This window comes from Enhydra lutris, unplaced genomic scaffold (assembly GCF_002288905.1).
Source record: "Enhydra lutris kenyoni isolate GAN:26980312 unplaced genomic scaffold, ASM228890v2 scaffoldscaffold42, whole genome shotgun sequence".
In the NCBI taxonomy this organism is placed as follows: Eukaryota; Metazoa; Chordata; class Mammalia; order Carnivora; family Mustelidae; genus Enhydra; species Enhydra lutris.
The window spans coordinates 2,313,787-2,327,161 of NW_019154126.1; the positions used below are offsets into that span (position 1 = coordinate 2,313,787).

The following is a 13,375-nucleotide window of genomic DNA, read 5'->3' on the forward strand; positions in this document are numbered from 1 at the left end:
AAGAAACTTATCAGTAGTTAAGGAAGAGGATCACAATTAATTGTAGGTGAATGCTTAAAATGAAGGATTTTTTTTAAAGTAGCATGCAATTATTAAAGTAAAACCCAGCCACAAAAACAAATGCAAGCAGTTTTACATCCTATAGCAAAATAGGGAAAACGCAAAAAAAAAAAAAATAATAATTTTTTTTTTTTAAAGTATGTGACCTAATCGTTTCTCTCATATTGATGTATCTCTGTGGCATTATTTTGAGAGTTTTGGAGCGTGCTGTTCTCTAGCTGGCTGTGACATCATGGTTTCTAAAGAGAGAGCGGCAGTTGCAAAGAGGCTAACCGAGCACTTCCACAAGCAGCGTGCAGGTTTTTGTTACCAGTTATAAGGCAGTCAATCAAAGTCTAGGGAAATCAAATGTAATTTTCTTACAAGTGACGTGGAATCCTTATTGACCTCTCCGTTCAATCGCAATACTTCTCTTCCGTACACGCCACCTTCTGTTTCAAAAGCTGGACTGCCTGCCAATAATGAACTAGCTGCCATCAGGAAAGAACCACCGTCTTCATTTCACAAGGCTGACTTGTTTCCTGATACAACAGGAATAATGGTCAAGGTGTTGGAATACTCATAATAAATGGCTTCTGCAGCTACCGAATGTTTCTGTTAACCCGGAAATCGGTCTATTTATGCATCTGTATGAGACAAGTGACGCAATCCCTAGGTAATTAGGGGTACCATGTTGATTTTCTTCACTAAATAACAAGGACGCCACCTGCTTTCATGAGACAGCACAGAAGAACCCAAGGCACTTGCCGAGCTGCCTTATTCTCTCAGAAGCTCTAATGGCACTTCTTCGGAGAGGCTGTCTTGGACGAGCTTTATGTCATCGGCCCTGACCCTTTTCACAAACCCAGTGTCATGCATGCTCCTCTCTAGGACATTGTGCTGCTGTATTTAATTGATACTGTTATCACTTCTGAAATTACCTTCTTAAAGTTACTCCCTATGGCCTGACTGTGTGAAGTGTAGGTTTCATGACAGCAGTCTGATGGAACCTTCCATGTGCTCCCTACAGTTTCCCTGCAGCCTCGAACAGCGCCTAGACATAAGAACCCCCAAGTAACGGTGAAAGTTACAAAAGAAAGTTAAACTTGTAACTTCCTTCACCTCTGTGATAAAATGATAAAAGTGGTAAAGGATGATTCCAACTAGTTCCTAGTGGAAGTTGCGCTCAAGACTCCTTATGATGCTGGATAGAGGGTCATTAGTAGATGCCCAAAATACAACAGATAGTCTAGGCTTGCTTTTCTTTGTCTTACAGTTAAGAAAGACAACATATAGAGAGATTAAGATTTGCTCGTGAGGCAAGTCGGTCAACCAACACAGGATTAAAAGTCTGGTGGTCTGACGTTTAGTCTATAACCTCTTTTACAATCATCCATCTCTGAAGCTTTAAAAAGTATGAGGTTTTCTAGAAAAAAAAAAAAAAAAAAGAAGAAGAAGAAGCAGCCGGGGAATGAGAAATGAGGCAAGCCATTTTGATATGTAGCATAGTCGGGAATTCTTACTAACCACTGGATATATTTTTTTCAGTTTTCCTTATTCTCTTTACAGAAGAAGAGGGAAGGAGAGGAAGGATAATGGAAAGGAAACTGGGAGAAGTGGAGGGAGTGTAGGAAGGAAAGGAGGAAATGAAGACTCACCCCTCCAGAGGGGCCTGGCTGGTCCAGTCTAGAACTCAAAGACATCAGGAAAGCAAAGAACAGCATTTTGGTGAAGATCTGGAGAAGTTCAGACTCAGGTACTGAGCAGGAGGCAGAGAGAGAAAAGTTGCTGGAGTGGAGACTAGGAGTTTCAACTCCCTCGAACTCCCCTATCAAGGTGCTAACAGGTAGAAAGGAAAAGTATCCATTCAGTAAACTTGAATGGAAATAATACAAGAATAAATATACAAGAATAAATTTACTACAAAGACTCTTCCCATTTATTTGATCTATTAACTTCAGCAACCTTTTAAAATAGTAAATAAACACTTTAAGTTCTTTGAGATATCATCCTTAATACAAAAGTTTAAAATATCCTTATACAAAACTGAATTTTCTAAAAGCTTATGAAACTAACTCAGTTATCTAGTAGGATGCTCATATTGTGAGCATTCTAATTCAAAGGAGGTAGCATCTCTTTTTTTTTTTTTTATTTGACAGACAGAGATCACAAGTAGGCAAAGAGGCAGGCAGAGAGAGAGGGAGAAGCAGACTTCCCACTGAGCAGGGCTCTATCCCAGGACCCTGAGATCATGACTTAAGCCGAAGGCAGAGGCTTAACCCAGTGAGCCACCCAGGTGCCCCAAAGGAGGTAGCATCTTACAACAAAGTGATACTAATGAGAATTTCAAAACAAAACAATCTTTTCTATTATATAAAGTCAAGAGCAAAAAATCAGCTCTAGAGAGACTACAATAGCAATGTGATTAACTATGCTGCACAAGCATACCTATTTTATTTTTAAAGATTTTATTTATTTATTTGACAGACAGAGATCACAAGTAGGCAGAGAGGCAGGCAGAGAGAGAGAGGAGGAAGCAGGCTCCCGCTGAGCAGAGAGCCCGATGCGGGGCTCAATCCCAGGACCCTGAGACCATGACCTGAGCCGAAGGCAGAGGCTTTAACCCACTGAGCCACCCAGGCGCCCCCCAAGCAAATCTATTAATCTATATGGTTATACAGCACCGCAGCTATTCAGTCACCCAAGCAAGGCACGTGTCAAAACATTTTAAAGTGCCTGCACCTTAAAACGGACCAAAGACAAACGCAAGCGTCTATTAACACACATTTAGCAGTAGAATATTCTCTCCTCAAAAGCAACAAAATGAAATGCTTATGAGACAATATTTTAATGTTTTAAAATATTATTTTAGACGCATCAGAGAGCGTTTCAAATTAAATTAGTGTGCCTTTCAAGACAATACAAAGCTCTTTCCGTTGCCTTTTTTGCCCATCCCCCCAACTTCCTCCTCAATGACCACTAGGGGTCAGTATGAAGACATAGTTCCCTTCACGGTTCACAGGGAAACCGGAGCTCTGGAAACATTTTACTGGTGAAAAACCCTTAGGCAACAAAGACAGTAACTGTATAGCTTTGGCTATATATAAACACAGCCGAGACATGAAGTCTATAACATGAGTTTGCATTTTTCACAAGACTGAATTTTAATTTTGTAAATCACAGTGGATTAGTTCTACAGTGGATGTTTCTTTAATAGCAAAGTATTCAAAGTGACGAGATGGTTTACTCTAAGTGTATCTGTGTGCTTTGGCCAAGAAGCATGTTCTAAAGGCAGGTGGGTGGCTTAGTTGGTTAAGCATCTGCCTTTGGCTCAGGCCATGATTCTGGAGTCTCAGGATTGAGTCCTGCATCAGGATCCCTGCTCAGTGGGGAGTCTGCTTCTCCCTCTGACTCTCTGCCCTCTTGTTCTCTCTCTCTCTCAAATAAATAAAATCTCAAAAAATTTAAAAAAAATTTTTTTAAAAAGAAGTATGCTCTAGAACAGATAGTAGAATTTATTTTCAAAGAGTAAGAAAACACCACTCTAGCCATCTCAGAGCTGTACATTCCATCTCTCCTATAGAGGAACAGAGCTGGAAGTGAAGCTTGTGGTGTTTTGCCAACTTTAGGGGAGACTTTCTTTCTCCTTCAAAGTGCCTGTCCTCATTCAGTGCACATTAGCCTTGAGAGCACAATATAACCAATTCTAAGATATAGCATTAGTTTATATACTTAAGTTTACAAATCAAAAGAAATATTTGTAAAAATAAATATACAAATATATTACTTTCCACCAACTCTATTTAATGGGGTGAGAAAGGGAGAAAAAAAAAAGCTTTGAAAAGTGCTTTCTATACATACTAGGGAGATTTAACTTTCCAAGAAATGACTTAGAGTCAGGCTTTCCCCTGACCATGCCCAGTGACTGACAGGGAGTTGGGTCATGGTGAATGGATGAAGTTCTGCCTTTTCTGGAAGGGCTGTATAAAGTTCTGTACGTGGCATACCTTCTAAATGGTTTCTCTACACCTTACATGGTTTCCTTAGGCATGGTGCGCCAGGAATAATTCTACCATTCTGTCAATGCTTTATTTCTAAATTAGTGAAGAGAAATATTAATACTGATAATACAAAATGACAGGTTATCCATAGATAATAAAGAACATTCAAAAGTTCCCGAAGTACTCAAATACACATCCATATAATTTGGGGACATTTTGTCTCTTTCTGGAATCCCTTTGAGGTGTACTCCTTACTCATCTCCTCATTTCCTTTGCTGTGGTCCTCACCGTAGGTCACACAAAAGCAGATGGGTCCTTACAGAAGAGCTTTGTCTCTAGAGGCCCCATGGTTGCTCAGTCAGTTAAGTGACCTGAGCCCTGAGCTCAGGTCATGATCCTGGGGTCCTGGGATCGAGCCCTGCTTTGGGCTCCCTGCTCACCAGAGATCCTGCTTCTCCTTCTCTCCACTTGCTTGTGTTCTCTCTTGTTATCTCTTTCTCTCAAGTAAATGAATAAAATCTTTAAAAAGAGAAGGAGGAGGAGGAAGAGGAGGGGAAGTGGGGGAGAGGTGGGCTCTGTCTCTCATATTGTGGAGGCCTGCAGTGGCCCAGCCATCAATCAACTTTATGTTTGTTTAAGTAACCACTATATGCGCTGTCATTTAGAATTAACTTACTTAAGTCACTGTTGTGGAAAGCCAAGAAGGGGTATAAGAAATCAAAAAATAAAGAAATGGAGATAAGAAGGTCTCTCAGCCTGAGTGAAATCACTCAGTTCTTCATGGAGAGAACATGGAAGTAAGGAGTATGAAAAAGCGGGAGTTGTATGATCTATGAATAAACAACAGAGACTGGATTATGTATTTTCTACAGCAAAACCACAATTTGTACTTACTTATCTATGGGTATTCATTGTATTATTACTTTTTATGTTTCCATTTTTTTTTTAAAGATTTTATTTATTTATTTGACAGAGAGAAAGATCACAAGTAGGCAGAGAGGCAGGTAGAGAGAGAAGGGGAAGCAGGCTCTCTGGAGCCTGATGCGGGGCTCGATCCCAGGACCCTGGGATCATGACCTGAGCCGAAGGCAGAGGCTTAACCCACTGAGCCACCCAGGCGCCCTTTATGTTTCCATTTTATTCATTGTCTTATTTCCTAAAATAACTATATCTTTTGAGATCTAGTCACCAACCCTACTATTTTCTAATCTTTTCATAGTTTACTAATAGCCAAAATTTACTGAGTGTTGGCAAGGAAAACGAAAAACATCGAACTCTTTTTATTCTTAGGATAACTCAAAAACTAATTCTGATCAGGTCCAACAGATGGCAGTGATGTTATAAATTAACAGTTTAAAATACTCTTGTAAAATGTAGAGTCTGCCCCCCAGAAGAATGTCAACCAACAATAATTCTCTAGATATCTGCATAAATAATGTACAGCTTTGATATGAATAACTGGATAGAAGAGTACAAGGTAAATATCACATGAAATTTCGCTGAAATGGTATTTCCTACATCAAAAATCAACAACTTTATCCTTTCCAAAAAGTATTATAAATTGAGAATTGTCAGAAAGATTAGCAGTGAACCAAGAAAGGATAACAGTGTCCAGAGTAACTAAATGGGTTACATTTTTAAAAAAGATTTGTTTATTTTGAGAGAGAGAGAGAGAGCGCATGTATGTGAGCCAGGGGTTGGGGGGCTGGTGAGGAGGAGCAGGGGGAAAGGGAGAGAATCTTCAACGATGCTCCCTGCTGAGAGCAGAGACTGATGCAGGGTTTGATCTCAAGACCCTGAAATCATGACCTGAGCTGAAACTCAGATGCTTAATTGATGGAATCACCAGCCACCCCAATGGGTTACATTTTTATATAAAAATTCATTATTGCTCTCTGGTTTCTATTTTCACCTACTTCTTCCTATGGGCTTGTCTCAGCCTTTTTGCTTTTTATTTATTCACTTAAAAAAATAATTTTACTTTTTCTTTTCCCCTATCACTTTAAGTGAATCTCGCTGTTCTTGTCCTTTTTTTCCTACACCTCCAAACTATTGTTTTTATTTGTGTTCGTGGCCTTTGTGTTTTTATCCACTTTAAGTGATTTTTACCCCGAAGATAATAAAGAATGAAAAATATGACTAGGAAACTCTTAGAGGTGAGTTTCCACTGTTGCTTTTGTGATTCAAATTATGTAAAAATGAGCACGTAAAATGATCACTTTCTGTTGGAGGTTATGGGCATTGGTTGATGTCAGAACTGTTTTTTCGCTGTCCTGTTGCTTTCCATTATATTTGTGGTAGGTCCACTTCCCCCAAATGCCTACTCTGCCATGGGCACTATTCTAGATGCTTGAGAAGTATCCGTGAATTAAACAGACAAAGGCACTTCCTTCATGGGTGCTGGTCAGAGAAGGGTTGGGGACAAAAAATAAATAACAAACATAATGAGTGAGTCGCATAGTGTATTAGAAAATCATAAGTGCTACGGAAAAGGGGCAGCAGGGAAGGTTTGAAAAAAAGTGTGTCTGGGTACAACTGTAAACACTGTGGTCGTGGTGGGTCTCTTTAAGAAGGTGACATTTGAGCAGACTTGAAGGAGGAGAGAGCCATGGGCATTCTGGGGCCAAGAATATTCCTTGCACTGAGACCAGTCCATCCATAAGGCCTGACGCAAAATACTCCTGGAAGTTGTACGTATTTCCAGAAAAGTTTTTATGACCTACTTCACCTTTCATTATTTTACTCCCCAATACTGGCTTATTTGTGAGCAAAGGGATTTGTGTCTATTAGATTATTATTGTTTTTTAAGTACAGTCTCAATTGTCTATATAACTCAAATACCTGGAAACTTCATATATTCAGAATATACATGAGCACTATCAGAAAGAAAGAAAGAAAAGGAAAGAAGGGAGGGAAGGAGGGAAAAAGAAAGGAAGAAATGGTCACTGAGGACCAAAACACCACTTGGAGAAGAGGTCTCAGGTCCTTACTTGTGGCTGTTATATAAAATTTGATAAAGCTCAGTTACCTGGTATCCAAGCTTTCAACTGACTGAAAGGAGGGATTTGAGGAGAATTTTGGCAGGATCAGTCCTGCCAATCAGATCTATAGACAGTAGTGAAAATTCATACTGACAGGCTGCCAATTAGGAGTCAACAAAACGCATCAACACCCAAAAGGTCACACACCCACCAGAAGGCCACACTCGGAGTGAGGCAAGCATCTACCCTCCCTACACCACCACCTTGGAGCACATGAGGGCCATCAGCTCAAAATGGCAACCATAACCCTCCCCTGCAAAAGTCTAAAAACAGTATGATCCGTTTCAAAAATTGGAGGGAAGGATTTCAGATTTTAATTCAAATGCATTATGAATTTTTTAAAAAAGTTGTGATTATAAAGAATTTTCAAATATATGGAAAACTTGAGCATCTAAGAATCCTCATTCACAGAGAATATACCAATGAGGCAAAATCTTTTGGCACCAATAAATTTAATTATTTATAATTAAAGTAGAAAGGGGTATGGATGATGTGGCTATTTATTGGTCATTGCTAGCAAAATTACTCATCGTCTTACCATTCTCTAGCATATGGGTGTTTTCTTTCTTAAGAAAGCAAGATGAGTGAAAATCTGACTACAGGTATTTTAGATTATAAATTTGTATAAAATTCTATTTTTAATTAGCAATAATCGCGCCTTGGATAAACCTCATTGGCTACGATACTGCCACTGCGCAAAGCTAAAAATTCTATTTTTAGACTGTGAAAATATTTTATTTTTTAAAAGCATTTATCAATTTTACAAAAAGAGTCAACACAAAGTATATTTTTCTTTCCTCTGGTTGATTTTTTTTTTTCCTTTAACTTAGAAAATTTTTATTTACCCACAACTTTCCAGGCAAAAATCCGTTGTTACATTAAGGAAATTATATCAGCATTAGATGAAATCATAACACACCAGAGAAAACTCAATTCATGAAATGGGCCTCCAACTCCAGAAGTTACCCTGGCTTTAAGAATTATAGGCACATAGAGATATGAATGTTAGAGAAGAGTTGTCTTAACAAACAAAATTAGTATTCACAGTGCTTAACTGCAATTTTTCTTTTTAATTAGGCTAGCAATTATCAGGTATCTAAACAGCTATGCAGTACACCTGGAAGCCATTAGCTCTGGTTTTTTGCCTTCTTTTATCACTTAGGTGTGGCAGAAAAGCAACATTCTTTCCATCCCCTAGTCCTACCACCCCAGCAGCAGAGCCATGACTCAGCCCACCAACCTCTATCCCACAGCTAGGAAAGATGATCTAAGGCCCTGCTTCTAAAATGTGATGCTAGAAATACTTACCAATGCTGAGTTTAAATTAATATGTTTTTAAAGATGATCTGAGTACAAAATGCTTCTTATTAACAAAAATCAATCATGGTTGCTGTCTCTTCTGTTGTGGTTCTAATTACTACTATAAGAGGTTTGCTAAAAAGATAGACAATGTGGCTTATTTGTTTTCATTCCTTTTGGTGGACTATAGAATCTTTGTCAACTCTAGTCTTTAACATTTGACACAAACATGTCAAATCTTACTCCATTTCCTTCTCAGAAACATTTATTTTCAATATCTTTTAGCCCAGCAAGTCCAAAGTAAAAACTATGTAGGCCTCGAAAGATATCCATAAAACCACTTTCATTCATGTCCCAAGTCCCAAACCAAACACAAATTGAAAAACAAAAAAATCAGAATGGACCGTATATAATAGGTTAAAGAAATAACTGCAATTGGAAATTTATAAAAATAAAAATAAATTACAAAAATAAAGAGGGGTGTGGCATCATTTAGTGTTAACTGACCTTTCTGTGTTGACAAAACGGAACTATAGTCAGATGACACAATTCTGTGAAACAGATGATTAAATTGCAAGAGAAAAACTGGGGGCAGCCTCTTTTAGAAGCTACTTAACATCCTAATTTTCTCTGATTTTATATAAAACTGTGAGATGATAGAAGCCAGGCAAACTTATATCAAATTGCAATGTCTGTATACTCTGGGGGCCTACTAAAGTATTTTAGATACTATATAATCTAAATGTACCTAAGACAGAAGTGTTTTAATGTCACTGATAAGACTTCTGCACCAGCACATTGATACTGGAACAATCACTAAATATGTTATTTTCAAATTGCCACTTACTATGACTCAGTATTCTAGAAATTCGTGTGGTTCACGTAGATGATGATGAGCCTGAATTTTGGAAATTACCATGTCAACGATTACAGCTATTTAAGGAGAACAATTTTATTCTGATGCTTATACATTTTGGCTGTATTTTAATCAGGCATTGTTAGATTTTTTAGTCATTGAATAAGGCCTTGTAAAACATTTGTGTGGGAGGAGAGAAAGGGAAAGAAAGTGTAAGAAATAGATTAAGTATATGAGGGAGGTGGAGGAAGATTTATTTCAAATTTAGAAAGAGTGATTTTAGCCACAATATCACAAAGGAATAATATACAAAAATTAATAACTTGTGTATTGTGAAGGTGGGTTTTATGTGTCAACCTGACTGGGCTAAACAACATGCAGGTAGTTGGTAAAACATTGTTTTTGAGTGTGTCTGTGCAGGTCTTTATGGAAGAGGTTAGCATTTGAATCAGTACACAGAGTAAAGTTTGCTCTCGCCAAAGTGGGTGGGCCTCACCTAATCCATTGAGGGTCCAAATAGAACAAGAGAAATGGAAAGGTCTCTGCCTAAGCTGAGACATTCATCTTTTCCTGCCCTGGGACACTGGCTCCCCTGGCTCTCAGGGCTTCAGACTATGACTAAATTATACCACCATCTTTCCTGGTTCCAAGGTTTGCAGATGGCAGATCATGAAACTTCTTGGCCTTTAGAATCACATAAGCCAATTCCTATAATAAACCTCCTCGTCTATGTATATTATGTCCTATCGGTTATGTTTCCCTAGAGAATCCTGACTAATAAACATACCAAATGTGATATAGGGAGGGTAAATAATTATTTATGAAAATTGCCTTCAAGAAATTCTCACTCTTTTAGGGGCACCTGGGTGGCTCAATGGGTTAAGCCTCTGCCTTGGGCTCAGGTCATGATCTCAGGGTCCTGTGATTGAGCCCCGTACTGAGCTCTGCTAAGTGGGGAGCCTGCTACCCTCCTCTCTTCTCTCTGCCTGCCTACTTGTGATCTCTCTCTCTCTGTCAAATAAAGGAATAAAATCTTTAAGAAGAAAAAAAAATAAATTTTCACTCTTTTATAAGGTGGACTACTGCAGAGAAAAGAACATAGATTCTGGAGGCCAGGAGACCTGGGTTTAATTTCCAGATCAGCTATTTTAATAAATTTGTATACCCAGGAAAATTAGGTAAATTGCAGAGCCTCGGTTTTCTCATTTGTTAACAGATTATCTTGATAATTAAAATTTGTAATGAATATAGATCATGTACCACAGTGCTTGGCATGCAGCGGACATTCCTTTCCAATCTTTCCTCATAGTATTTACCCATAATATGTTGTTTTGGACTGACTTTCTAAAATGTTTCTAGATTTGCCTAATGTTCATGTCATTTTAAAACAGATCTTTTAAATTTTTTCTAGTTTTATCAAAGGTTTATATAGCATTGTCTTTAATATTTCCAGCACTATCCAGTTCTGTTTGTTCTGGAATCTTCCACAAGAGAGGGTTCCTGAGGAATAATCCAAGATAGAACAGCTGACAGAATATGTACAATGGCTTGAAAGCCAAAATATTACAATCAGAACATACTGGACTATTGGATGTCCCCAGAAGAGGCGGTGTGGAGTTGTGTGGTACTCACTTTGCATTTGCCGTGTTGCATGTGGTCAGATTAGCCAGGGCAAGGGCCGCGGCTTCCCTCACTTCTTCATTGTCACTCCTGAGCGAATGAATTAACTGTGGAATCCCTGCAGAAGCAGAAAGGGGAGATGTGAGTCTATAAACATCCAAAAAAACAACAGTTTGGTGGCCTAAAAATGTTCAAAATGGGTCTGTCTGGTTTGCTTACCCTGATTATTGAAAAAGTCTTTGCTGCCTGAATTCTCACACATCACCGAAATAGCCTGGGAGGCAGCAATTTTCGTTCCGTCATTTTCAGAACCCAAAAGGGCTACAAGGCATTTCTCGACCTCTTGTTCGTGAAAGAGTTTTCTATTTTCGGCTTGCATAAACCAAAAGGAAAAAAAAATTCAGAATGTTGCTGCAAAAACCACGCAAGCGTAACTACTTCCTCATTGAAAATATGACAAGAGTTCAAACTATTTCTTAGCTTCAGTCACAAAGACTCTAAACTAAACAAAATATACACCTGCTTAACCTTTAGAACACAGTGATTATGCAAAATGACTTATGGTTATTGGAATTTTTTCCTGTTCCCTAATATGATATCAATAACACAGCAAAGAAAATTCTAGGACTTCCTGGGTGGCGTAGTCAATTAATCCTCCAACTCTTGGTTTTAGCTCAGGTCATGATCTCAGGGTTGTGAGATCGAGCCCCATATCAGGCTGTGTGCTCAATACAGAGTCAGCTTGAGAATCTCTCTCCCTCTGTTCCTCCTGCTCATGGTTTCTCCCTCTCTCTCTCTAAAATAAATAAATAAATCTTAAAAAAAAAGAAGGAAAATTCCATAATAATAAAAAGGCAAGTTTCAGATTTAGAGAGAATTTATTTAACGTCATTCATGTGCCTGGCATGATGCTGTCTTCACACTAAGGACAAAGCCCTGTTTATTCGATCTTCATTTTAAATACAAAACTCAGTATTTGAAGGGTGCCTAAGGTGTACAAACTGTCATGCTACATGTTTGAGAGAAAAAGAGAGAAGAGGAGAAAGTAAAAACGAGTAATAGAGTATGATTCCAAGTCTCAAGGATTTATAATCCTCTATCAAAATCTCATAATCATTTTTATCTCATTACAATACATACTGTTGTAGCAAAAATGAAATATTTAATTGTTAAATTACCATCAATATAATCTAAACACACATTAGTATGTTTTTCTTTATTTGAAAACAAATAAAATTATGACTCTAAGTACATAGCATGATATTTACCCCATTATAGAACACTAAATGAAAAACCAAAGTATTTTTAATGTTCTTTTTTCCCTAATGTTTTTCTCCAGATTTTGTTTCATTTTTTAAATAAATGACAACCTCATTATTATACTAAGCAAACATTACATTAAACTAAATTAGAACATTAAAACCTAATTTTTTGGTCTGTGTTCTATAGTTAATTCTAAATAAGTTACTATTTATTAAAGACATGTACTCAAAAAAAGGTATATTAAACCAAACTCAATTTTAATGCCGTAAGAGGTGCCAGAGACTAGTTTGAAAAGCAACAGCTTACAAATAATTTTTTGCTCATTTATTCACAGTTCCTTCAAGATACTTTGTCATAGGGTTGATTCTCCATTAACCGACTTTCATAAACTCAGTTTACTTGGTTAAAACAGAAGAATGTGTGATACATGTCTTAGGATGTTGATATACATCGGAGAATACTATTCTGTTAAAATAAAAATCTCTGTAAAAACAGCTGATACTAATTTAGGTCATATATAACATCTGCATGTGGAAGTAATTCATTATGTACATATACTGTAATTAACTTGTTTTTCCAGGAATATTCTCAGAAGTTATCGAAACTGGTTTTCCACTTTAAAGTTAATATAAGACTTCTATCTTCTTCCAACAATAAATTTTTAAAATTGCCCCCTTCACAGAAACAGAGTCACATTCGGATGCCACCATTTTTGCAAGCATTTTTGGCCCTTGTTCGTCTGATACCCCGCAATCTGGGCGTAACAGGCATCAGCTAAATTACTAACACTTCTGGTCATTTGTCTTAAACCAATTACAAACCATGTCCAGTAATCCTATCATTTTAATCCCTTGCTCCTTTCCTTTAAAATTAGAATTCAATCAGGTCAGAACTGATTTATAAAAATGTTGTGATTAATAGTTAAATCTCAACTATGTGGCTTCTGCAGTTTTAACATATATGTAGTCCTGATTGGTAATCCCTGAATAAACAAGATCTGAAAGTTTTCTAGAATCTCTGACCTAAATTGTTTAGATTTATAATTAAGACTTCCCTGAATTTAAAGCTCTAAATCAACTTTACTAAACAGAACAGTCTGAGAGTAAATTTCTACCAGGGAAATCAGCCAAACAAATTAATTTGTAAAGACTAACTTTGGAGTATGCTGTTGTTGCATTCAAAAAACAGTATATATGCAATTATTGGAAAGATTTTTCAAAATAGTCTAAATACCGCAGGCAATTAGTTTCTCAGCC

General features: G+C 37.5%; 1 protein-coding gene across 1 annotated transcript in view; it reads right to left on the reverse strand.

Moving 5' to 3' along the window:
- Positions 1-13,375, reverse strand: part of LOC111155576 (armadillo repeat containing 3) — an 88,443-nt gene that overhangs the window by 36,843 nt on the left and 38,225 nt on the right. Inside the window, exons 8-9 of the mRNA XM_022515824.1 lie at positions 11,076-11,228; positions 10,869-10,974 (exon numbers count right to left, since the gene is read on the reverse strand). Coding sequence (XP_022371532.1) covers positions 10,869-10,974; positions 11,076-11,228 — 259 coding nt within the window. The remainder of the gene's footprint in view (positions 1-10,868; positions 10,975-11,075; positions 11,229-13,375) is intronic.